The sequence below is a fragment of the Aulonocara sp. 'chitande type north' Nkhata Bay genome, linkage group LG9 (assembly GCF_057382095.1).
Source record: "Aulonocara sp. 'chitande type north' Nkhata Bay isolate Kocher_YH1m ecotype deep benthic linkage group LG9, A_spYH_male_GT1.1, whole genome shotgun sequence".
NCBI classification, from domain to species: Eukaryota; Metazoa; Chordata; class Actinopteri; order Cichliformes; family Cichlidae; genus Aulonocara; species Aulonocara sp. 'chitande type north' Nkhata Bay.
The window spans coordinates 24,530,313-24,557,162 of NC_141352.1; the positions used below are offsets into that span (position 1 = coordinate 24,530,313).

Genomic DNA, 26,850 nt, shown 5'->3' on the forward strand with positions numbered 1-26,850 from the left:
CTTCAATTTCAAAGTGATACAGACTGGTTAATTTGTGCTGTCATCAGCTTACATGTTCTGTACTTAACACCGCGGGAAACTTTGAGTCAGCAGGACGGGCGATCGTGCATGTTTTGGAGCGTTTTGCACTGCAGCCGTTCGAGAATGCAGCCCAAACAGCATCACGTTGTTTTCTTTTCTTTGGATTTAAGCTTTGGCAACCTTGAATGAATTTGTATGTCTGACAGAAATGGAGACAGTAGAGTTTACACATCACACTTGAGCGTTTGTGATCCGAAACATCAATGGGCCTGGTTGTCTGTGCTGTTCACAGCTGCAGTGCATTAACAAAAACAACATAATCATGCAGTTTTTTTAGTTATAACAGCATTGCAAACAACATATTTGCATTTGCAGTCTGTATATCTATAATGAATGGATCTTGCACAACGTCTCTTCGGGGCCGTGTTTATTTATTTTAAACTAACTTGTGGCGTGATATGTAGGCCAGCAGTTCTGCACAGCTAAGCACGAGCTGTTCACTAATCTGTTTATACAGCAAAAATCTGCATCCTCTTGCAATTTGGAAATTGCTATCATGGATGTAAAGGCTGGTTTGTTTGTTTGTTTGTTTGCGGTTGTTGTTTCATCTGTTTCCCTCCAGCTGTTAATCCACGCACCACATTGCATATTGCGGCGTCAGTGGTAGGTGTCTGCGTGCACGCATGAACGAGTGTGTGATTTCAACAGATGGCCTTTTGCACTGAACCCTCTGGAGGAATCTTTCCTGCTTCCTGAGGCTGTTATCGCCCAACACATCTGCCGCTTTGATTCCCGCTAAAAGAAACACCGGCCGTGGAAAAGCCGGCGCTGCAGCTCTCCTGGTCAGGAGCTTTTAGCCAGCCATATGGACAGTTTGTGTATTAGTTGCGTTGATCGTTTGTTTTCTTTTGCACTGTCACCTCTCTTGTCTTCATATGGTCAAATTTTTTTTCCCCCTGTTTTGCCCCCTTAATGCTACCATTAGCTATCATCACCTCACCCACTGCTGCCACCACCTGTCTTCTATTACAGCACCCTGTTATCAAAGCCCAGCGTTTACCCTCCAGGCAGTGCTCTTTGGACTTGGTGACTGAGAGCAGTGTAGGGAAGAGCCCACAGAGATCAAACACAACAGCTCATCAGCTTGGAGCTATGCCCGTCTGAAGGGAGGTGGCTGAACAACATGTCGTTAAATTGTTACTGAATACATTGCTGCATACATGTAAATGTTTAGCTTCATATATGTCGAGTGGGCCGGTTATAGGCCACACAGACATGCTTGATTATACCAAAAAATATGATACTAGGTGTTTTTTGACATGATGATATATAAAAATGTACTTTAATTGTGTAGCACCTTTTTAAAAAAGTGATTGGATAGATAAAAAGAAGAGTATTCATGTTGTAAATTCACATGGAGAGCCAAACAGAATAATTGGAAAGCTTTTTAAAAGGGTGCAAACAAAAAAATATAAAAAGGAAAAACTAGATTAATAGAAACAAGAGAAGACAGAAGGGGACAATAAAACTGCACGTAAGATAACGTTGCAAAGTTTCCTACTTAAACTAGATGTGAATTAGCAGAGGTGTGGCTGTTATCTGATCTTGAACTGTTGCTATCAACGCTGTGCTTTATTATTGATAATACGAATGAATTATTGTGTTGAATCTGTCAGGTTCAGTTCTGTGAAGCAGTTTAGAAAAGCGGATATTTTGCTCTTGAATGGTGGCTTCAGGATCCGTTACAGTGTGGTATCTCAGAACTGAGAGTTGGAGAGAAAATGGTCTTTGCAGTGTTTTTGGCCTGAAGCCAGCACAAACCTGACTTGTAGATGAGGTTAAAAGGTGGATGTTATGTCAATTTTAATAGTAACTGACATTTTTATTTCTGTGCACAGGCCCAGGACAAGAGGAAAGCTCTGGAGGAAACCAAAGCCTACACCACCCAGTCCCTGGCTAGCGTGGCCTACCAGATTAATGCCTTAGCCAACAATGTGCTGCAGCTGCTGGACATCCAGGCCTCGCAGCTGCGGCGCATGGAGTCTTCCATCAACCACATCTCTCAGGTCAGAAATACACACAGAAACTCCTGGCCACAGACCAAGCAGCTGTGAAGATCGCTGCCCCACGCTTTCCACTTCTCCTCTCACTTTCACACAGACTCTGTTATTTTAAGTCACAGCATGAAACGGTAGCATCCATGGTTCCCTTTATTGGTTTATCAGTCTTACTCAAGTCCTGACTGGTGGTCTGCTTGTTTTTATTTTATGTCAGCGTGGTTGAGAAGCATAAAAATGATGAAACAGTTCCCCCAACAGCCATCGACATCCTCAAAACACAGGGTTAGATTTGTCATAGCTGGTTGTAATCCATTCATCCACAGCATATTACTTTTGTTTTTTTAAATAAATAAGCTAAAATAACAGCATTTGAAAGCTTTATTCTGTCGCCTATTTAAAGAAAAACTTTTCTGTCAGTCACAAACTGTCAGAAGTCTATTTAATGCTGTTTACTTTATTTGTTTTTTAGATTTTAGCTTGTGTAGAAACGGGCATGTTGCAAGAAACAAAGCCACACATCACGCTGTTTATTGCCCAAGCAAAATGAATCCTGTCCTAGATGTGCTTTTTAAAGTACGCAAAACTTTGCATCACATACTTTACAGCTGAAATGTAAAAGTTTGAAAACAAATGTTCTCCGTCCTCTTCGGTTTCTTTACTACTTAGCAAGTCGTTTGCAAGTGTTTGCAGACAAGCCGGTGTCTTCCACACAAAGAGCCGGTGACTGCACTTTACTCGCCAAAGAAATGCCAGCAACGTACCCACAACCACTCACCAACATGTTGAGCAATACATGTTTTTCCCTAGTGGTTACCAGTGGGTCATTGGCAGATCTGTAGGTCAGAGCAAGTTTGGCTTGAGCAAGCAATTTCACAGCAACTGCCAGCAACCTACAACTGATGGCAAATACTCAGTTTTAGCAACCGATGGTTGCCAGGCGATTGCAGCCTCTAGGCCTGTGCGACCGGAGCCTTCGATACGAAGCCCCTGGTCACTTTTGTTCAGTGCCAGTTCCAATAAAGCTTTTGCAAACACGAGGTTTGTATCCTCAGGACTGACATGAGGGGAAAAAAGAGATGATGGAAGTTTTTCTCTGGGAAAATATCAACCTGAAATTGCATTATGTAGTTCATTATGAATGTGGTTCAATTGATCAGAGACTTTTAAAATTATATTGATTTTATACTTGAGAGTAAGTAGCTCACTCTTTTACTTATTGATAGTGTTCAGTATTTTAGCAGCCTAACTGTTAAACGCTTTTGTTAAATGACTTTAACCACATTGCTAACACATACAGTAGCTCACTCCTGTAGCCGTTCCTCTCTGCAGGGTGAGGGTTTTGCCATGTGCAGGTAAATCCAGCTGCTCATCCAATGAAGGCATTAAGAGCTCAGACAAATCAAACAAAGAACTCCAGCCATGTGGCATCTCATAGATTAGAACTGGGAGAGATTCACCACACCCTGAGCACGCCAAAATTTGTGTTAAAATGACTATACTTGGAGTGGTTGGATGACGACTGGAGGCTCTAGTTCCTTTGATTTAGTTTTCCCTGCTTTTTCTTGATAACAAGACGTCCTGAAGGTCACATTTTTAGTCTGGTGGTGGAAAAGATCATTTGCGACGCCGGAGGGTTTGTGAGGGAAAGGAACAGACGATGACTGATGATGAGCAAAGAAAGCGGAGAGAGACTCCCAAAAAGACAAATTTACTTTTACTAAGTTTTGAGTCAGTATCCTGACAAACAGCCTTCAGCTGATACCAAGGTCACTGTGACACCACTGCCTGCCTCAGTCTCCATGACAACCCCCTGAGCTACATCTAAAAAATATTTGAAAGACAGCTCGACACGTTGTTTCAGATCAGCAAAGAAGGCCGTGCACTAAACACTCCGCTTAGTTTACACTATTTGACTTTGTTTCCATGGTCTCGTATCTTGTCGTGGGAAATTCCAGACTTCCTTTGCTATATTTAAACTCAATGTTGTGCACAGTGTGTAGCCATGGAGAAGCCTCTAAGATGACTAAATAGTGTCACTTTAGGTCAGCTGACAGCCAGGTTTCCCCTCATTATGCTTATCTTTATATTTATCTTTATCTTTATATCTTTATCATTTATTTTAAAAATAATAATAATAATAATGGATTGGATTTATATAGCGCTTTTCAAGGCACCCAAAGCGCTTTACAATGCCACTATTCATTCACTCTCACATTCATACACTGGTGGAGGCAAGCTACGGTTGTAGCCACAGCTGCCCTGGGGCAGACTGACAGAAGCGAGGCTGCCATATCGCGCCATCGGCCCCTCTGGCCAGCACCAGTAGGCAAGTAGGGTAAAGTGTCTTGCCCAAGGACACAACGACCAGGACAGAGAGCCCAGGGATCGAACCGGCGACCTTCCGATTACAGATACGCTTCCCAACCCCCTGAGCCACGGTCGCCCAAAAAAAAATTATAATAATAAAGCAAGAGCACCAAAAGAGCATTGATGCACCAAATGCCACTTTCCTTGGCTGATTCTGATTTTGCTTTCTAAGAAATATAAATTTGCATTGTTTATAAAAAATTGAACAATAAAAATATTTTCCACAGCTACACCTGATTATACCTTTTTTTTCATTTAATCACACACTTGGATAGATGTTGGAATAAAGTGCTCCATGTTACTGGACAGAATTCACATTGTAAATGTGACTTACCCAACATGTTGTACCTTCTTGTAAAGCTTCTAATTTTAAAGGAACTTATTTCCTAATCACTTGAATTTGAGAATAAATGTCAGACTAACGCCTACATCCAGTGTCGAAGAAAATGGCCAACTCTGACCACAGTGGTAGAAATCAAAGGTGTGTACTCAAAAGCAACGTAAAACCATTTAATATCACATTGTTATGTAAATGAAATAGATTTTAAATGGCAGATAGATGCATTGCACTTATTCCAAAAGCTAAATTAATTTGATGAGTGTGGCTTATGTTAGCCAGTTGGCATGTTTTACAGTACTCTGGTCAGGTGGTTATGCTTGTTTCTGCAGCCTTCATGGAGCCATCTATTTTTGGTAGTGCTAGTAGTGCTACTGGTAGTGCTATTTTTGCTCTTTTTGTCAAACTCTTGAACGACACACTGCACATCATACCAAGATTTGATGTTTTAGCTAATAGCTCTTTGGGAATCTCCCTGTTGAAAAACCTTAAGAAAGCCCGGGGAACTGTTGCTCAAAATCATTGAGCAATAAAGTTTCACAAAAGCGTGACTCTTTGGAAGCAAAATAAGAGATGATCAGCAGGCCAAAGTTTTTACACAGTACTCTATTATTATGATAGGAAGGCTGGTCAGAGGTCAAGGCTAATTAGCTGAAAAGCCAGTGACCAGTTGGTGCATATCTACTTCAAACTATTATTTTCCCCAGCTGACAGCCTTTGTAGCTACAGGAATAACACTCTGCTGCCTTTTTTTTTTTTTTTTTTTTTAATATATATATATATATAATTGGTCTCTGGAAATGTAAAGGATTTAGCAGCTTTGTCTTGTTGCCAAACATACGCCACAGTGCTTAATATCCTTTTCATTCATTACGCCTTCTTCTCTGCCTGGTTGTTTTTATGAATAAGTGAGAGCAGAGGTCTTAATGAGTTAGCCATTATGAAGCGTATCTCTGTTTTTAATAACAAAAAGGGAGGGCTGTGTGAGCTCTGCACGCTGTGGGTTTGTTATAGCTCTCTGCTGTCGTGTTCAGAGGTGGATCATTATCGTGATGCCCTCACAGCTCATGGATATGAGATTAGCGGAAGCCCTAAAGGCCACTGTTGCATTCTGCTGAATGGTTAATGGAGAGGAAAGCCTGTAACTTGCGGGGGAAATTTCCTCATTTGCCTCTGAAATATGATGAACACGCTGTTGTGTGCGCTGGATGAGTCCTATAATTCTCCCTATAATCAATTTTTGTCAGTATCATAAGCCTGTACCAGTTCCTGCTCAAAGCTAGAGATGCCTCAGAGTACAGTCAGTGCCTGTGGTGAGACGTGTGCTGGCGTCATGGCAGCTTTCTTTGGTTTGCCCACAGTTAGGAGGGATTCACTCTGGTCAGGGTGTGTCTGCTTTGTGATGGCATCTCTCCGTCTGGAATATAGCACATTCATGTTGTTTACCTTTGTGCTGGGGTGCATACGAGTGACTAATGGGTTCTGTTTTGCCAAATTAGAAAACTGTAGGGTGCTCCGTATGGCACATGAAAGTTCTTTTATGTGTTGTAAAAATTTCCACCATGTGTTTGTGATGTCGTACAATAGGAGTCCAAAGAAGAAATCAGGCAATCCCTGCTTCATTTTTCCCGTTTCTTTCTTTTTCCAAACTCGAGACAGCTGTCTGTGCCCTTATCTGTTGGCCTTCTTGTTTCCAGTACTTGGTCCCTTCTTCATCATGAGTCTTGAGAAATGCCAAGCTATGACTGGCCAGCGACCAACTTGTAGTTTGTGCTGTCTCTGCCAAGGCACAGCAAGAAATTATGACTTGTTTTTGACTCAATCGACAGTGTGACCATCCTGTCAGACAAAATATTGTGCTTTCTGCAGGCTCGATATGAAGCAGGTGGACACAGAAGATGAAGCTCGGCTCATTTGTAGCGGATCAGAAAACATAAATGTGATGTCTTTATATTTACAACATTTTGTAATAATTTAGTCTCTGCTACATTTGATCGTACCCAAATTACTTGTTGTTATTCAGTGGATATCAGTGTCCTGCTGCAGTACAACTTACATAAATGTTTCAATGTGTTCCTCTGGGTGTTTGTTGGCGTGTCACCTTCCCTGCTGTCATTGCCATTTACAATCTCTTTGCAGTATTCAGGCGGAAGGTCTAAAGGGAGAATAGAGTAGCTAGCGGGGCTTCCACCTTGTGCTGCGTGTGAAGTGGCTGCTAAGAGGCTGCGAACAGGGAGTGCTTTGTTTGTCCGGTGGAAGAAAGCGGTGCCTCGCATTGAGAACCTCTCTGTGATACCCCGAATAGAGAGGGAGGACAGGAAGAAAGGGTGTATGTGTTTTTGGATGCGTTCTCCTTAAATTCAGTCTCCATTGCATAATTTGATTTCACGCAATTCACCCAGAGGCACTGAAAATACAGCAAGAGAGAGTAAAGCCTCTCTCATTTACCTGCGATAGATGTCTGATTCAATCATAGTTACATCAAGTTTTTCATGAGTAAGTGTTAGATATGGAAAGATGGGACATGATGGAAAAACAAAGTAATTTATCAAGAAAGACACCTGAAGAAACTCAAAGATGGCTCTTGGCTACTATTTTGGTCAACACTTTCTATTAGAGGTGATGACGTACCTCTCCTCTGCTTGCATGGTGAAACAGAGAGCAGAGGAGAGAAACTTGACCAAATAAAGATATTAACTTTTACGTATTTCATTTAAAGGCAAAATTGATGAGCCATAGAATTACTGGAAGAGTTACAGGTCAGAGAAAGGGGAGAAAGCACCTAGTGAATATAATAATGTATCTTAAAGCTTCCAGGGTAAGTAGATGTTACATAAACGCTTTTATGTATGCCAATACTTTTGGGTGGTGGTGAGTCTGCAGTGTCATTATCAACTCAGTGACATGGCTTCCTGTTCTTTGCTGCTCTGCTCACAGTGAAACAAAGAGCAGAGGAGAGAAACCAGCGCAAATAATCAGCACATGATGCAGCAGAGACAAACTGAGCTTAAATGAAAGAAAATATATTAGATTATTACGATGAATATGTGATTTTTGTGATTCTTTATTTTTGTTTCAGCTCTGCTCTCATTATTTTCACAATGGTGGATTTTTTTATTTATTTTTTTGTTTGTTTGAAGAAAACTACACAGTATTCACATTTTCTTTAATGGGAGTGAATTAAACCAACATTTATAGCTGTTCTAATTGGCTACATTTTGGTGAAAAAGACTATTAAATAACAAAAGACATTTGTTAACCGATGTACAACATAAGGAGTTAAAGATTTTGAACGTCTGCAGTATGAGCAAAATTTTGACGGTAATCTTCTTATCTTTTTAAATAAAATGACTAATTTTTTGTAATGCTTACATTTGCTAAACGAAGACGAGAACGAAGCAAAGGTAATGTCGGTAAATTGAGCATGAAAATATGCCACACTGAAAAAGACGGGCACATACTTAAACTCACATTCTGACCTATAAATAAAGACCTGGTGATTTGTGTGTATATATGTGGTTATGACCATTTTTAGTGGCACAGTCTTAAGTTCTCGTGACTCTTGACTGATCGCATCGGGGAAGAAACTCAATCTTAGGCCACAAATGGAGGAAACTGTGATCGTTAAGACCTTTTAAGATGGTGCGAATGCAGCATCAATACAGCACAACAGAGTAAAATGATATCAAAATAAAAGGAAAAGTGCAAGTAATTAAAGCCTGTAAACTATTTAGATGAATTTAACTTTTTAGCATTTATCCTGTGAAACTGTAGATTGCACTTGCATTATAGCACAAATCGATCTGTCAGTGTTGACTAATCTAATGAAAATGATCCTTTGACAGTGTTGTAATAAATCATGCCGTTATTGAAAATACTTTACTGTTTGTTTTGCCAGCTCATATTTATTTGTAGTGATTTCAACCGCTCTGTCTTACATTTGGAACTGGCTTGTGTGCAGACTGAACTCGGTGAACGCAGTGAATGCAGAAAGCAGCTGATGCGCGCACACACACGCACGCACAATGAAAACTCAGTTTGTTCCCACAGCTGTGAGGTTCACTCAGATGGTGTTTCTACAGTTACACAATATTCTTATCTGATCACATGAGCCAGCCCATGTTTGTGTTCAGAGTCGGATTCGGTTTGTGTTTATGAGGCCAGGTTGGCACACTTACTGTTTCAGTTATTTGTCATTTCAATCGTCATTCCTCGCATGAGCAGTTGCATGCCTTTACAGTCCACTGCTTGTGTGTGTAAAAGGCTGTGATAAGAGAGCATGCATGCTAGGAATTAAGGTTGTGTCTGTGCTGCAGTGCGGACTTGCTGACCTCCTGTTGAGGAAGAAATGGCTTCGCTCCAAACAGGAACTGGAACCTTCTCGTTCTGTCTGCGTTTCTGTGTGCTTCTTGTTTCCTGCTGATCCCTCTGCTCGCTCTCTCCTTTCTCTCGCCTGGTGGTCTACTTTCCACTCTTAGATATTCACACGTTTTTCTACATGACTGTTCAGTGGATTATAGTGATGTGGCAGGATCGGCGGTCAGATCCTTGTGTGGTCTCTTGCCTCTTAACAGCAGTTATTTAAAATATGGGGTTTGTATTGGAAGGTTTGGATTCATGAAAAAAAAAAAGGGGGGGGGGGGTTTAGAAAATGATTCTGTGGAAAGAAATTTACAAATCTGTGACGTCTAAATGAAGTTAGACCTTTTTTTGTAATTCTATTGATTAAATCACATTGACATCTTTTACATGTCTCTACAGATTCACAAGCATATAACCAGTAATTGAGTGTCTTTGTCCAGTAATTCAGCAATATTTCTGAAGCCTTTGTTAGTCATTATGTTTAGCAAAATGCAATGTGATTGCATTGGAGATTTCAATGTGTCTTTGATAGATTTATTGACTGTACATGCTCACTTTTAAGGATCTCTGAGTGGACTTTGGAAACTATTGTGCTATTTTTCTTGGCATTCCTTTACACTGCAGTTTGTGGGATGTTTTTTGATGGCTGAATAAGTTAATTGTGTTGCTTTGTGACACAGACGCAACTCCACATCATTTGCACTAAAGTTTCCAAACAGTGGATAATGACAATCAGCTTGTAGGGATCACCTTCTGTTTTGCCAGACATTTGGTTTGTGCTTCTCTAACCTTTTATCTGTTGTGTATATATTCGTCTTTTGACTTGAATACATCCTGTATATGTAAAGCTGCAGGGTGCCGGGAACGGCTGTAACTGCCACTCACAGGCATGACATCCAGCAGTGATTTAGGGAGCGCTTAATTTGCTCATGCTTGTGTGTCATTGGCAGAGCTTTTTAAATATCGGTCAGTTGTGTTCATTTAATTCTGGTTGGACAAAATTAATTATGATTCTTACAACCCAGTTGGAATCTTCTCACATTCTCATGGATCATATCTTGAGTTAATGTGATTTGACTCATAAAAATAACATTTATAAAAACGTATAAACAAGTCTGACCTGAAAACAGACTTTTACTTTTGCTTACGTAAGAGCAAGCATTAAAAAGAAAAAAAATGGATGATCTACAAAAAAATTTGTAAAACACAAAATGTAGCAAATTTTAAAATCAATTTTGTTGATCAGCTCATCAAACCTGTAAGAAAGGAGACCAACAGATCCTGTTTTTTGTTTTGCTTTAAAAGAAATCTAACTGCCCCTTTTGGGAATAAAGTGAAACTTTTCATTCTGTTTGGCAGTTATTAAATTTTCCCCTTTTTAATTGAAACATGTTTGTTCTATAAAATATTTAAAAACAAATCTTTGCATTTGAGAACCTCAAGAAATAATTGTTTGTCATTCTCGCTAAATAAACAATTTCAGCGTTTAATGATTTTTCTGTTAATCTCATATTTTCTGTTGTCGCATTTTTCTCGTCCTTGTAGCGTTTGTAGCTTGAATGCAACGTGCGACTCTGTCCTGCATGGATGGATGTTAAAGGGTGGATGTGTGATGATGTGAAATAACTGGTGACTGAGGTTGTTTAGTGATTCATCAGCTTCTCTGCTCTGTGGTTACTCCTCCTTCCTCACTAGCAGAGTGCCTTCTCATTATTACCAGTGCATTCTTTCCCAGCCAACAACTGTCCAGTTGCATCTAATCATTGCACCTTTGTTCGGCACCACAAGAGCAGTGTAGGGAATTGTTTGACACCTTTGCATCAACACGGCCGATTGGGAAATGCTTTTCCTTCACTTTTCCTTTCATTTTGCAACGGAGTCTCAGTTTTAGGTGTTTGTTCGTCTCAATTTTGTCTACCTCTTAGTCTGGGAATGGTAAATACTTGCTCTCAGCTTTCAGTTTGTATGTAAACTTCAGCTCTCAGTCAGAATGCTGCCTTGGCTGCCGCCCAAGTGAGACTGCAAAGGCCAGCTGAGGTGTTTCCATATGTGCTGTGTTAGCAAACACCGCGTCGACCTTGGCATGCTTTCCCGGCTCATTTTAATAGTGTTTTTCTCTCTCTCTGTGTCTCTGAGAGCCTTTCTTCGAGGTTTAACACTTGTCCAATCCTGGCTCCATCGTGTCACACGTGGGTTGTTAGATTTACCAGAGGGATCGGATTTTTGAGGGATGTTTAACCGAAGCTGCCAAACTGAGAACTCCCCACAGTGCAGTTGACCTCCCATTTTGGCTCAGAGTGCACGTGGAAGCTCTGGCATGCTCTGTGTCGCTTTAACCGCTCAGAGAAGCGGCCTCGCTGCAGGGCCGTTTTGGACAAATGTTAGACTCTACAGATGACGGGATTCAGATGTGCTGGCTGTAATCACGCTGAGAAACGCATTGGACAAAGGCATTTGCTCTTGTTCAGCAGCCGTTTTGCCTCACTGTGGATTTGGGAGTGTTGGATGGAGCTTCTCTTACAGATGAGGCTGGACACAGTTAGTGGGAAGCTACAGCTACAACGCACAAACAGAGTTAAGAGGTTCAAATCTAGGGCAAAGTCCTCAGGGCCACTGGTTCGCGATACTGATAACAAAGCAGAAAAATATAATACATATTTCTCAAGGAAATCAGAATATTTCCTCTGTTTTCCCCCCAGTGTTGGCTTTATCTTGTGAAATACTGACAACTTTCACATTTTCAAGCTCCTACGCTCTATTAAAATGCAGACTTTATTAACAAATAAAGCTGTTTCTGCACCAAAACAGCACTTTCTTTAACATTCTACTTTGAGGAAAGCGAATGCCCGTACAAACCATTTGTACTATGTCGCAAAAGATTAAAAAACAAAAAAAAACAAAAAACCCAAACAAACAAACTTGTCTTACATTTAAAGGAAAAGTTTGCATTATGGGACATTTATTTGTTTAGTTTCACAGGGGTTTTATATGACTGTAATGTGGCCTAAATTAACCCATACATGCATGAAGGTAGCCTGCACACATCTGATTCCAAATTAGACAGAATTAGGATTTAGATTAGGAACTTTTTAGACAGTTAATAAGTGTAATGATCATGAATCTGACAAACTTTTGTCATTATTTCACAAAACTAACTGCTACACAAAATGCCGGGCCTTATTAAAGCCACCAATGATGTTCATTTTGAACTACAATGTTAAAACAATCAAAATAATCCTTATTTGTGTTGTACAGTTGCATGGCACTGCAGGAAACAAGCCCTTTAAACTCCTCTGCCTTTAAGGACGCTGTATTCTGATTGGCTCCCTTGTAAACATCTGCTCTCATTGACATCATAGGGAGCCAAAAGTAGAAAAAACTGTCGGAAACCTGAGCGTTTGGCCCACGGGCATTGCTTGCACGTACACTGACCTTGTTATTTGAAGGCTTGGCCATGTTTAATATGGGCATCAGCAATGAAAGTTTGCATATGTGACTGAAAACAAGGAAAAGCATAACAGTTCCACTTGAATGTGAAGCAGTGTTTTGTACACAATTTTTAAGCTTTTAAGAGATCGCTCACTTAACACCAACTCTTTGTTTTGCTTTCATTTGTTCCATCTTTATGTAAATGTCTAATAGTGTCACTGGCAACAGGTTAGATTGACTCGGGTAGAATTACACATCACACAATTAAAAACCCAAGCCCAAGTTTGTTTGTTTTTTCTTTCAGCTTTACGTGCCAGTGTTGTGAGATTGATGAAATAATCCTTTTAAATGATGTATCAAGTTTTTTCATTGGCTTGCGTCCTGCTACTTCTCATATGCACGACTGCAGAGGTCGCTGATGAAACGCACTGCGTTATGCAATAAATATGGACTCCTGGCAGGCAGTTTTATATTGATCAATATGAATGAATATATTCATATTCACAGTCATTTTCTCAAATATAAATCACGTCAAACCAGTTTCTGCATTTCATTACTTGTGGAACATTCACTTGTGTAGCAAAGTCAAACTTTAATGCCAGGCCTGCGTCATTAAAGAAGGAAAGGATTATGCAAAGATGAGAAAGCACATCGACTTATACATGAGTAAATAACAGTTCTTCATCTGACACGATGGCTTCTCCTTTTAAAGCCACGCCTTATGCCTGATGCTGAAGTACACAGAATGGTTTATGGCAGGGGTGCCCAATCCCGGTCCTCGAGAGCTACCGTCCTGCAGCTTTTAGATGCATCCCTACTCCAACACAGCTGAATCAAATGGTTTGATTACCTCTTCAGCATGCCATCGTGTTTGGCAAAGGCCTGAAAACAAGCCATTCATTTGATTCAGCTGTGTTGGAGTAGGGATGGATCTAAAAGCTGCAGGACGGTAGCTCTCGAGGACCGGGATTGAGCACCCCTGGTTTATGGTTATCCATCTTGTGGCATCTGTAAGAAGTTATAGTTGATCACAGAAAAAGCTTGTAGAGCCTCCTCTGTTAGAACCACACTACAAACTAAAAGCAGTCATTTGCCTTGAGATTAACAAGTAATGCTGCCTTATATGGATTCTTTGGGAATTGTTTTGTTCTTATTTTAGGACACCGAGGGTTGGATTTTTAAGAGATCCTTGTGGTTTTGTGCCTTTTAATAAAAAAAAAAGTTGTTTTTATTTATTTTTTCTTCCATTGAACAGTCAGTCTCTCCAGCCAAGATGAGCCTAATTATATAATTGTGAAACACAACCACAAGATGTCTTAATAGTACGTCTGAACTCTAGATCCTTTGTGAGCTAGTGTTTCCACGTTTCACAATAGCAACATTTTCAGGACTCTTCTGTCATGAAGTTATTTTGGGAAGTGTAGGAAATGGCCTAGGTCTGTGGAAGCAGACCTAGAAGCAGGAAAACACTTCATCATGAGATAGCTGCTTGAAGACACCGAGCATTGCAAATTGTTCAAATCTGCTCTTTGTAGGCGGGGAAAAGTGCTTTGCTGAGAGAGTGTATTTGAACATGGTCAAGATTTACTGTAAGGCTGAAAAGAAGAAAGAGATGGCCTGATTAGGCTGTCTTCACCTCACTCCTTAATCTGCAGCAAGGCTGAAATTGAGGTTCAGATGTTTGAGTGAACGGCGTAATCGCACAGTACAACAAGGACCTCCAATGTCTGGACATCATCATCATGTAGTCCTGATTTATGGTGGGTAAAAATAGCTCTCATGGACTTAAGAACATAGATATTCTCTTCTCTCATCAGTTTACTGAATCATTTTATTCAGATCTTATAATTATCTGTAGCTGAAGTCTGTTATTAACTATTGACACATTTGTCTGGTCTGGCAAGCCACACACAGAAACATCGGTATGTAGGGTGTGTTTGTCTAGCTGTAGGTTTTTCCCCATGCTGAGTGTAAGTGCCCAGCTCATCCTTACTACGCCTACAGTACACGCTGGGAAGCTTTTTGTTTGTCCGTGCGTTTGTGCATAGTTGGCGTTTTACCGAGGATATCATCCTGCGGCCAGTCTGCCAAAGTGCTGAAAAGGCTGTTTTCTTCTCTTTCCAGTACGTGTCAAAGGGAAAGCAACTGTCTCAATTCCAGATAAAGTGTACTCGTTTTTAGTTCTTTTCTTTTAAGTCGCTGCTCAAGTCGCTCGCCAAAACACTGTGTGCTTGTCTGGTGGGAAGTTGTCAAGTTCCATTTGTTCAAGATTTTGAAATTCCAACCCTAGACCTCTGCTTGGCCGTTCCCACTTCACTCAGAGATTTATGCCCCTTCTGCTGATCTCGTGTGGATACATTCTGTCAATGTATGACCTCCTTTCCCAAGTAGTCCAGCCTTCCCCCTTATCTGAGCAGTGGGCTGCACTGGCCTGAAAGAGGCAATAAGCATTCATTGAAAGTGGGGGTCGACTTAGATTTGAAGACCAGAAAGCGATGCGTTCTCAAAGTTGGGTATTGTTTTTAAATTAGAGGAAGAGTGGGTGCTTAAATTATGGGGCCTCGGGTTTTATTAGTAGACTTATAATTTTTGTGTCAGTTGTTGACCAGTTGCTAAGTGAAATTGGACATAAAGATTGTACTACATCAAAAACCTCTGTGCAATTGCTTTGGTTACTAGCAGATTGCCATGGGCGTCCATAGTTTGCATGGAAGGACTGACTTGTCTGCAAACACTTACCAACTGCTCACCAAATGGTCATGAAGCTGTAAATGTGCGATGTAAACTGGAAATGGAAACCCTTGGCCTTTCTAAGTAAAAATTGTGCCTTAACACTGCAATCGATACATCTCAAAGGTCACAGCTATCCATATACCTCTTTGCGACCAATTTCACCTATCAACTGGCATCAATCACTGGTGAGCAGGCTGGGAGGGACATTGATCCAAAGCGATCTGTTGTTATTGGGTGGGCTACACTGACAGTTACAATAAGTTGTTTGCAAAGTTTTTTTGGCTTTTGTTGACGTTGTATGTTTTTTTGTTTTTTTTATTTTGGTTTTTTTTTGATGCAACCTACAGTGAAAGTTGAGTACACTGCATAATGCGAACATTAGCAAAGTAATGTTGATGAACCCAAATATTTTCTTTTGACGAAGCACTTGGCAACATTATGTCCATATTTCTGTATGGACATATTGCAAATCAATTTCCCATTAGGGACAATAAAGTTACCATTGACCAACAGTGGGGATGCTGCTTAGCAATGAAAACCAGGCACAGCCTCTACCCAAACGGTAACAATCTGGCTTCAAAATAAATAAATCCTAAATATTTAGCCACTGGTTGCTACTAACAACACAACAAGAATTTCTCATTGTGGCAAGCACTGCACCGACTCCCTCATATTCCAAAATGGGGAAAAAGTCTCCAAGTCTAACGCATTCTTGACTGAATGTGGATGACGCTGATGATGTTGGCAGTAGTTCCAATTTATGACCTAAATCCCTGCACTAGTCATAGATGGGTGACTTCTCTGGGTGTGGGAAGAACTACAGGGTTAAAAAAGAGAGGGGGGGAAAAAAAATAAAAGGATGCCAAAAAAAAGAGGACTTCAAGGTGACAAATGAAAAGAGCAGTTCAATAAAAGCAGACAACGAAGTGGGGGGCACTTTAAAGTCCTAAAAGCCCTTAGATGATGGATAAGCCAAACACCAACTGCTCAGTGTTTTGGGAAAACAGCCGTAGGCCTGAGACATATGTGTGGCAGTGGTTGAGAGCACATGTGAATCATGCACCTTTCAGTTTGGCAAGACGTTTTCCACCCAGCAGATGGACCATTGGGATCGAGTAAACACCTTTTTAGTGCCAGTTGAAAAGTCAGGGAAAGCGTTTCCCCGCTCAGTCGAGGGAAGAGATGGGCTGTTAAGTCGCAGTTGCTCAGATTTGGGTTCCCTGCTGGGTGAGTCCGATGGGGTGAAGCCAGAATGCACTGTCATACTTAGACCTTTTTGTCAGATCCATTTAATGTTCTTTGGACAGTGGATTAGCAATGTGATATCCACGGGGTGCTCCTGCTCGCTGTGTGGAAGTTTGCTAAACAAGGTGGTTTCAGATTTACCCTTCTGTCAACACTTGTGTTACATCAGGGCTCCTCACTGCTGCAGCAGGGCTTGTACAGGATGGAGATGAACTGTTACGCTGCTTCTAACCTCCTGCCCCTGCCAGCTGCGATGACGTTTGTCCGAACGCTGTTCTCTGATATGGGGAGTATGTACAGCCAAGAACAGATGCTTTCCCAGTTTAGCTGCTGCATTTCAACAACTGTTCTCTTTCCAGTTTCAAGTGAACTTTTCATGTTTTGTCTACTTCCTCATAGAAACTTATGGCAGTGTGCAACGCCTATGACTTCAGTTTCCTTTAGAATCAGTGGTGAAATGTGACCAAAGCTGTTTTCGAAGTAAAACCAGGTCTAGATTGACTGAGCCCATCCCTCGTCCTCCTTCTCCCCGCTTTCTGCCTTGTTCCATCTCAGCCGATCACTGAGCTCCATCACATCCCCTGCAAATGGAAGCCAAATGGGCTGATTTGATTTTGGCCCAGTTGCTTTCAGATGATCATGATATATGACAATTTGGGAGTTATCTCTGAGCTGCATGTGGAGTCAAAGCTATTGGCTCAAATCCCATCATAATGGGGCTCTTATCCACTAAATTGTGCATTGGTTTGTTCGCAGCACAGGGAAGATATTGTCACTACAGTTCGTTTTTATGTCAAGAGCCTCTTGTATCCTGGCAGCTTGTCTCAGGTTAAAAAAGATGACTGTAATCAGCACTCTGTCATATCTCTTAATTCAAATAGACACAACAGGGCACTGGAACAGAACGGACGCTCCTTCTTTGCATGGGAAGTCTCTTAGGGAGCAATTATGCAAGAATATCTTTGGCTCTTATAAAATATTGATTGCTCCTTTCTGCAATTTTGAACAATCCGCTTTTTTAATACCCCTGCATGTCCTGCAGGAACCTGCTATGCGTCAGTCTTAATAGATATTCGAGTTTGTTGCCAGTTCTCAGGCGAATATCTCATTAGTGTCATAGTTTAAAATTAGATTTGATGTTACCCAGAGAGAGGGGAAAAAGAGAGATGTTGTTGGCGTGATTGTGCTGTGCTGAGCTACATATAAGCCATCCTGAGTGTTACTAATTCCCTCAACTCTGGGATGAATGATACTTGAGGGCTAAGTCTGTACATACAGTGGAGCAGTGCAGAATAAAGAGACAAAGCTCAGTCCAGCCTCAGATCACTTTGGCATGAAAGGAATCCTCTGTTGGCGCTGGTTTCTGACTCCTTCCCCTCCACGAGAGACCACCGTTTTCCTGGTCTGGCCTCTGCAGACATTGCGGCCTTTCATCTCCCATTGCAACAGCAGCAGCTGCTCCTGGGCTCCTTTTGGCTTGATGGGAAGCGTTCAATGTTTGGTTGTGTAGTGAGTACTTGTGAGGTTATAGCCGTGTGGATAAACATTAAAGGCCACAAAACAAACACCAAAAAATACACAAATGTGTCATAGACAAGCACAGATTATATTAAGGTTTGTGAAGCCCTGTTTGAAGCACCATTGTTAGACACAGCTACCTTCTACATAGTGCTAAGTAACAATCAAGTAAAACACTAGAACTGGACTCGCAAAAACTGGAACAAATGCTTTTATGGATGAGCTGTTAAGCAAACCTTGTTATTTGTTAGATCACTGCATTATCAGTGATCACAAACACAGTAAAAGGCGACTTAGCCCTGTTTCAGCCTCTAATTTTAAACCTAAATAAAGTTTTGAGTGTCTGAGGAATTATAAAATGAATAAAGCGCTGGTGTATAGCTATAATGATGTGGTCTCATCTTTCCAAGCTGTTGCATCATCTCCCTCTGTATAATCTGTGAATCTGCACTGATACATCATCAGTACAGAAACTCAGTCTTCAACAAATCTGCATAAATCTTGGGTTCGTTGGCATCTAACATACCCTTGATATTCCTTATTTATGATGCTTGGAAAGAATAGAATATGACCAGAAATAAGTGAGCGGGCCCATAAACTCATTAAGAAAGTGTTTACAAAGGTCATCACTCAGGGCTGTTTTCCAGTAGACGTCTAAAGGACCAGAAGCCTTTTTCTGCAACCACAGGTGCCACCAGCTGCTACTGGCACCTCTGTGTTGTCATTTTCCATAGAAGAGAGAAAAAACAGATCTGAACTCCTGACAATGTCATTTCTGACTCTCTGAAAGTCTAGTTCTGGTAGTCTCTGGAAGTTGGTGCTTGTCTCGTGTGCACAAGCGATAGTCATCTGCCCAAATTTAGTAATACATGATCAAGTGTATTAAGAAATCCAAATTTGTCATGTCATTTGGAAACAGCCGTATAGGAGTGTGACCAATAAATGAAACAATGGGTCAGTTTCAGGAGAAAAGCAGCCACCAGAGGCATAAATGAAGCATATTGGAAGGACACGCTTCTCTGAAAAAGTGAAATTGTGAAAACGGGATTTAAATATATAGTAAATTTCAGTTTATTCTTCTTTTGAGAGATTTGTGCGATCGCTCCAACAGCTCTTGCAACCGTAAGTCATCTTTGCTTAGTGTCTGCGTGCTTTTACCTCGCTAATATGCTGAATTGCCGTGTTAGATTTAGATTAAGGCCCCACTGATGAAAAGCACAGCCTCATGATTTAATTAAGCCTTGTTAAGTTTTCTGTGTGACACACATCTTCACTTCTCTCATTTACAGACGGTGGACATCCATAAAGAGAAGGTGGCCAGGCGAGAGATCGGGATCCTGACCACTAACAAGAACACAGCAAGGACTCATAAGATCATAGCGCCGGCCAATATGGAGCGGCCAGTCAGGTACATCAGGAAGCCAATTGACTACACTCTACTGGATGATGTCGGCCACGGCGTTAAGGTGAGCAGATTTTTCTTGTTTTGTGTGTATGTGGCACTAATTTTCTGCTCGCATATAATATTTCCCTCTGCTCAGTCCATTAGTTTTCCCATCTTTTTTCTCTCCCTTCCCCCTCTTTGCTTTCTCGCCAGAGGTACTCCTATCTCCCTCTGTCTCCTCTCCCACTTTGTCTGTTTTTCTCGCTCAAACGGCGTCTCTTGTGCTTTCTCTTTCATCTTCAGAAAACACCCCTCTCTGACCCTGCAGGAATATGTTGCAGTGTGTGTTAGTGGGAACTGGTTCGGGAGGGTGGAGATGGAGATAAACTTAAAAAAAAAAGCAATTACGTCATGTAGCTTTCAGAAAACAGCTCTGTTCTTGGATTGTTGTGATCAGAGACACATTTGTGGGACTTTTTTTTTTTTTTTTTCTTTTCTTTTTTTTAAAGGCACTTTAGCCGCTCTCATAATCTCATTATGGCGATGATGTTATGGTTCGATTTGTAGTTTATCTAACTTCAGTGTGAAAGGTAGCAAAGAAGCTTTTTGATGTGATAAACTCTTCAAAACAGAGACTCACCCGCAGCTCCCAGCCATTAGGGCTCGCTCTAGGGGTCGCTCGGTGACATCATTTCCTGACAGCTGCAGGCAGTTTTTCTATTTATTTATTTTTTTTGGAGATCTCCATTCTCCCTCATGAGCGTCCTCTGCGCCATCAGTCAGCCAATCAATCTCAGCTGTCAGACAGATTGGATTAAAGACCCCGCCATTAGTGTCCCATAGTGTTACAGGCATTGATAAGACCAGATAAAAGCCATTGTGCCACTCTCAATTTTCTGTGTGGGGAGTTGCATTGAAGCCCTCTGTCACGGTTAATGGGATGTGAAACATTTTGTTAGGGTGTGTTTCACCCTAGACTTTCCAGACTTTCACCAGTAATTATGACTATTGGGCCGTAAATGTGAGGCTATTTACAGTTTCAGGAATAATAAAAGCAGGAGTCTTTCTTCCTGTGAGTAAGATTCAGAGAAAATGAAATAATTGGCAGATACAGTTTACAAAAACAGATAGTGATAGTGGATTTGGAGTGGCGATACAGATTTTTAGTTTTGGGTCCAGACCGAAACTACCACAGAAAATATCACACAATCACAAACTCCAGAGGTGTGGCTGAGCGATAGAGCCAGAAATAACAGATTTCAACAGACTGACAGTCCAGCCTCTTAAGTCTTTCTTTTTTTTCACAGCAGTGGATTGATGTGTCACATTTACAGTGGTTAGCCACAATGTAGAAAAACGTTGCAGTCTTATGGCTTCACTGCTATGCTACTCTGCTACATGTGGTACAGACGGCCCTGAAAGTATTGTAAGCTGGACAAACTGTGATGATGCTATTTCTTAATTATTCCAACTATCTTTTTTTTGCAAGAAGTCTTTGTTTTATTTTTTGTGCTTATCAAACATCTTTCCCTACATTGCTTAAAGAGGGGAAAAAAAGTAATACTTGCAAACTTTGAGGTGAGGTTGTTGTGTCCACTGTTTCCATCTAGTAATGTTCATATCTAATTAAAACCAGGATCACCAGGCATAACCGTGCAATAAGGTCCATTTTAATCATCCCCAGTTCTGTACCTACTCTTTACTCTAAAAGAGACGCTCAAAATTAGGCCTCGTCGGCTGCTTTAAAACCGTTTGAATCTATTTTAGGATTATCACGTAGTACTCTGAGCCTAATCTCTGTGGATTTTCTGCCTTAAACGTCTTTGTCTATGCCGCTAGCCTGTGAATGTGGGGAGCGCACACCCGCACATCCGGCAGCCCTACATCACTCACCTCCTCTCATCTATGCATGTCGAGAGCCAGAGAGCGATCGATACGCAACATCAATACTCCACATTAATTCATAGCGCATGCTGCAATGGCAGCTGTCAAAAGTCTGAACGTCTGTAGCCGCGTTTTATTTACTGACCAGAATCGATACCTTAATATGAGTTCAGATCGTGAATATCGGCTCCAGTTTGCTTTCAGACTTGCTGTGTCTGCCTGAGGGTTAGCTTTGGCCTAAATGTTGAGTTGGCTTTACGACCTTACAAAAAGTTGGTGTTAGACACCTGCGGAGAGGAAAATAAAATTTGATTTGCTAACATACATTATTGAAGAAAAGTTTTTCTATAAAAGGGAGGTGGAAAAAAAAAAAGAAGGAAGATGAAATTCATGTGGTATAAACAAACCGAACACAGCAGTAATCACTGCAGTCTCACAACTGACAGATCAGGATGCTCCTGCAGGCTTTCTGACAGCAACATGATGCTTTTTAGCTTTAATACGAAAGATGAGATTTATTCTTCCAGTCAGATGATGCTTAATCTAGTCAGCGAGGCTTTCAGGAATGCACCAGGCACGTCGGCTGTTTGAAGTCAGATTTCAGTCCTTTGATATTCTGTCCTGTGTCAGTTAAGAGTTTACAAGATTACTAAAGGGGATGGTTCAAGTTCTTCATGACAAAGACGGCGGCTGCTGTTGTTCCTCTGTATCGGGGATGTTTCTGGTAACTCGTTTCCTAGTTGAGTAAAAATCTGACTAATCCACTGCTGTGAGTGTATGAAAAAAGTGAGCACAATTCTAATCTTACACATTGTCTGTAAACATATTTACGCTATATGAAAGAATCAGTCTAGCATACATCAGGCTAACATACATATGACATTTGTGGTGTAGCCAGGCACGGCTGTACGATCGTATTTGTTTGTACCGCCAGTTTAATGATTTATCACTGATATATCATTAAACTGATGGTTCATAATGGCCCCGTTAGAACCAACAGTTAAGTGGTGTTGCGTTCCAACCAGAGACTGTATAAAACATGGACATTACACGGTAGTTTTGGCCTCCACCAACACTTCGAGCCTTAACATTGGTCAGATAAATTCAATGAAATGCAACAACGGCACAAACATGGTAGAGAGCTCTAGTTCAAAGACGTGAATTAGTTGAGGTGAGGCCTATCAGACCCATTCAGCTGCCTCTGCAACTCAAACCTATCATGTGTTTTTGGAGCAAGCCTGAAGAAGGCGAACTGCAATTTTTGGCGGATCATCTTTAGATTAATTATTTATTTATTTCTTAAGCACCGCAGATTGCTCCCTTGGTGACTGCTAGTTAGGGCAGCAATGGTTAATTCTTCAGTTCTGGCAGATGTGATAACACCCGACAGGCTACTGATACAAGACCTTTACCCTTAGCAGCTGCAGGCATGTTCAGATTTCACACAAAGGCAGGCGAGAGCGCTGCAACTTTAACTGGTTACAGTTGCTAAGTTTTGCCTTAAAAACCTTAAATGAGCATTTTCCAGCTGCTTTTTTTAAAAGCTCAGTCACATTAAACTCCAGTGGCAGCGGCTGCTTCACAAGAAGGGCTGCACCACATTAAATAAGTTCAACGCTTTTAAAGGGAAGCGGCAGTTAACACAGGTTTAATAAGATGTAAGATATATTAACCGGACCTCCTCCAAGGAGAGTGAAATCTGAACATGAAGTTAGCCTTTCGCAGCTGCACTGAAGCCGTTTCCTGTTTTTAAGCGTGCAAAGGTCGGCTCCTGTTGACCTGTGCTATGAATTTACTCTTGATTTCATCCGTTCTTTCTGTTGTGGTCCTGTGACGCTACAGTGCTTTCTGCAAAGGCCACTGGGGAAGCTGCATTATAGATGAGCCACTTGACTCTGTAGTTGTCAAACTGCAGATCAACCCCGCTGCTATGCTGGCTCTGTTTTCAGACAGAAAGCTACACAAGTATGAGTTTTGAATTCATTTTCTAGGGGTGCCAGTGAAGCGATGATCTGAAATTATGCAGTTCACATCATAGAAAATGCATAAAAGGTTACCAAAGGTTGGAGTGGTTCTCTGCAACCTTTTCTTATGTCATTTTGTCGATGCACAAAAATAAATTCTTCAGTTTCTTTTGCCATTCGATCCCTGAAAAATCTTTGCTGTCTGGCTCTTGCTCTGGGTGTGGTGCTGGAGTCAAGGGCACAAGTCAGGAAAAAGTGTTTTTCTATAAATGGCATGATTTTTACTACTGACCTTCTGAGGTCTTGCTACGAGTTGCTACTTGGACTGATCCATTTACATGTGGCTGTTTTGACATGCCCTCTTTCTGTCTCTTTCTCCTGTGTTTTTTTTCTTTTTCTTTTTTCCTTCGCCCACACTAAGTGGCTAAAAGCCAAGGTAAGTCTGCTTTGTCACATGACCCATTTTGCTCCGATGTATTATTGATAGATTTGTTCAACTCCCTTCCACGGCAGACTCGTCCTCGTGTGATTACTGTCATCATCTCCCATGTTACTTCACATTAACTGACCTGTAGTCCTCCCACAGATGAGCGTAGTCTTTGTCACACTCCCTTGTCTGTTTACCAACCATGTATGTGTTGTTATTTACTTTCATGTTGTGTACTCGTCCCTTAATGTCACGTAGTTTGTTTAATGCTTACGGGTTTCCCAGATAACTGCTGTTGCTCCAAAATTCCATCAGAGTGTAAACTGCACACCCTGGGGGAGGGATTACATCTCCCCTCAAATATTACGCTGTGTCATCTGGGCAGCCTGTAAGAGTAGATTGTGATCACATTAGTAATATTCACCCACTGTGACTGGAGGAATGTGTGCATAAAACAAGCTTCTTCTGGGGTTTCTTTCCAACCACAGCAACATGGAAACAATCAGTCGATCAGAGGAGGAACACTATCGAGGACCAATCCGCCGACGCAAAAGCCGCCCAGTCCGCCGATGTCTGGGCGTGGCACGCTTGGGTAAGATTTCCATCAGTCACCAGAAAAGGAAACCCAGTCCTTTAATTATGAATAATTTAAGCACGTCACTTGTCTTTATTTTTTTGCTTTATAAGTCCAAGAGATAAAAACACAGGGCACATTTGCTGAGGAGTGAACTTGATGGATCAGTGGTCACTTTTGCTGGAAAAGAAGCTGATAAGTGGCAGGATCCAGAAAAAGAAACATGCAGGGTTGTTGTAGTGCGTCCTGCCCCGATGCACAAACACAGACGCTGATCAGATATTAATTCCAGGGATAAACAGCGATGTTTAGCGCGCCTCATCCAGCTGGGTAAACTGATAGGATTTACAACGCTTTAGTGGACACACCCATAACGTTCAGATAGTAGGCTTTACGCTCAGTGATGATCATTCTTTTCTTTGATTTTATCATAATTTGTTTATCGCTTTTCATTTTTGGGCCACTCCAGACGCAACACGCCCTACAAGACCCTGGAGCCAGTGAAGCCGCCCACGGTTCCCAATGACTACATGACCAGCCCCGCCCGACTAGGCAGCCAGCACGGACAGCAGCAGAGCCCCGGGCGCACGGCGTCGCTCAGCCAGAGGCAACGCACGCACAGGTAGATGAGGAAAGAGGGAAAAATCAGTGCATGCAGCTATGCAGGAGCTTCTGTTGCTTTTCTGTATATATTACTGTAACCAGAATATTATATTATAACAAGTTAGGACAGCAAGCCGTTTCCATAAACTGTGCAGTGATGCAGAGACCTACTAATACCAACTAAGTAACACACAAATAAACAACTACACTTCGACACTGAAGAAAAACTCAGGACAAACTATTTAAGGACTTGTAGTACAATTAACCACATTTAAAATTCCAATACGGACGTAAAGAGGCTGAAGCAGTTAAAAGAAGTGTGGTAGTAGCACGTGAGAGGAATACAATCCGAATATATGACCAAAAACTGACCAAATATTGATGCTAGAAGAGGATAAGAGAGTCACAGAAAAATACTTTCATGCAGAGTGCAGTTTAAAATCTGCAATGCTAATCAGGCAACAGGCACGTAACACTTTTTTTTTTTTCTTCAAAAATTTTGGGAGGTTGAAGTGGAATTGGGTGTTCCAGCTACACCACTAAAACTGCTCACTGAATATAAACCTAGGGTTTGAGTAATGTGTGTAAAGCATCTATCCAAAAACACCGGTCCCCTCTATGTCGGCTAGTTCTAATCTCTTCATTCAGTTCAGCGGCTTAGAGCACTTTCACACCTCTTCCTCTCCACTACACTAAATCCAGCATTTGTCTGACAAGGATTGGAGGGCTTCTGAATCACTCTGATATTAATATCTGTAAAAGCCTTTGAAATAAAGTGCTGTTAAAAAAAGAAAAAAAGTCCGCCACAGCGTGGAACCCCTTGAACATTACTCTCAAGGATTGTTCCCCAGAAATCTCCAGGAGCTTTCATCAAATTTGAGTTACGAGTGAGTGAAGTCTCCTCATTAGCTAAAAAGCCTGTAATGCTGGCTGTGATGCTCGTAAATATTACGTATTTATGAGCAAATTTTATTTATTTTTAAACCCTCTTTGTCCAACTTCCCTTTTAGTTTCATGCTTGTTGCTTCTTTCCTACAGCTGTTCTGCCTCATCTGTTAAAACGTATTTGAATGTGCACAGTTTTAGGTTCTTTGGCGTCACTGTTGCCGATCTGCTCTGATGTCCCCTTAACAAACCGAATGCTGTCCTCAGAGTCCCAAACTCCCTGCTGCAGCTAATATTGCTGTGGCATCGCTATTTGATTACACTGCCTGGAAGTAAGCTGTGCTTGTTCAGCTCAACAGTCTCTGTCATCTTCAGCTGAGGTCTGAATTCAATATAGGCTCCCGTGTGCTGCTACACGTTCCCTGCTATTATCTAATTTCTTTGTATAGGAGCGATTACACTCTTGCGTGCAGGGAACGTTTTATTTTAGGAGCCGTGCTAATTTTAGTCACCGCAGAATGCTTGGAGTAAAAATTTGCTCCAATCTAGCATTACAGGTTTGGATATCTGGGCAGAGTCTGTATGTTAAAGATGGTGTTTGGCTTTGTGGACACAGCATGTACCAAAACACAAATGTTAAACATAGTTCCTGCAGAACTATCAACTTCTTCTTTAACTGCTATACCCATATTCTTTATGTCATTATAAAGCAATTCAAAAGTGCAAATGGATGGTTTGCTATCTTTCTGTTACATGGTACCCTAAAAGTACACCCCAAAAAATGTTTGCTGTGCAAATCATACAAAACATTTTGTGCCATGTGAAGGAAATCAGCTGTTCTTATGGTTAGATTATGGTTCCATACACAGATGCATAAAATGAGTCACAAATGCACAACTGTGGAAGCACAGATTAAAGGCTTTAAACTCACTACCGCATCAGGTCAGGTTTGGTGTTGCTTCTGCAACTTTACAAGTGGGAAGTCCGACTGTTCCGGTGTTGTGCCAAAAAATAATTGCTGGTATTTAAACTGTTAGGCTGTCAAACATATCTGTCA

General features: G+C 41.3%; 1 protein-coding gene across 6 annotated transcripts in view; it reads left to right on the plus strand.

Moving 5' to 3' along the window:
• abi1a (abl-interactor 1a) overlaps positions 1 to 26,850 on the plus strand; it is a 49,355-nt gene that overhangs the window by 9,701 nt on the left and 12,804 nt on the right. For 4 of the 6 annotated variants that reach the window (XM_086306648.1, XM_086306650.1, XM_086306653.1 and 1 more), the window contains exons 2-6: positions 1,920 to 2,087; positions 19,362 to 19,538; positions 23,726 to 23,740; positions 24,220 to 24,323; positions 24,775 to 24,927. In XM_086306648.1, the coding sequence (XP_086162774.1) occupies positions 1,920 to 2,087; positions 19,362 to 19,538; positions 23,726 to 23,740; positions 24,220 to 24,323; positions 24,775 to 24,927 (617 nt within the window). The remainder of the gene's footprint in view (positions 1 to 1,919; positions 2,088 to 19,361; positions 19,539 to 23,725; positions 23,741 to 24,219; positions 24,324 to 24,774; positions 24,928 to 26,850) is intronic. The other 2 variants (XM_086306649.1, XM_086306652.1) reach the window with 1 other exon arrangement.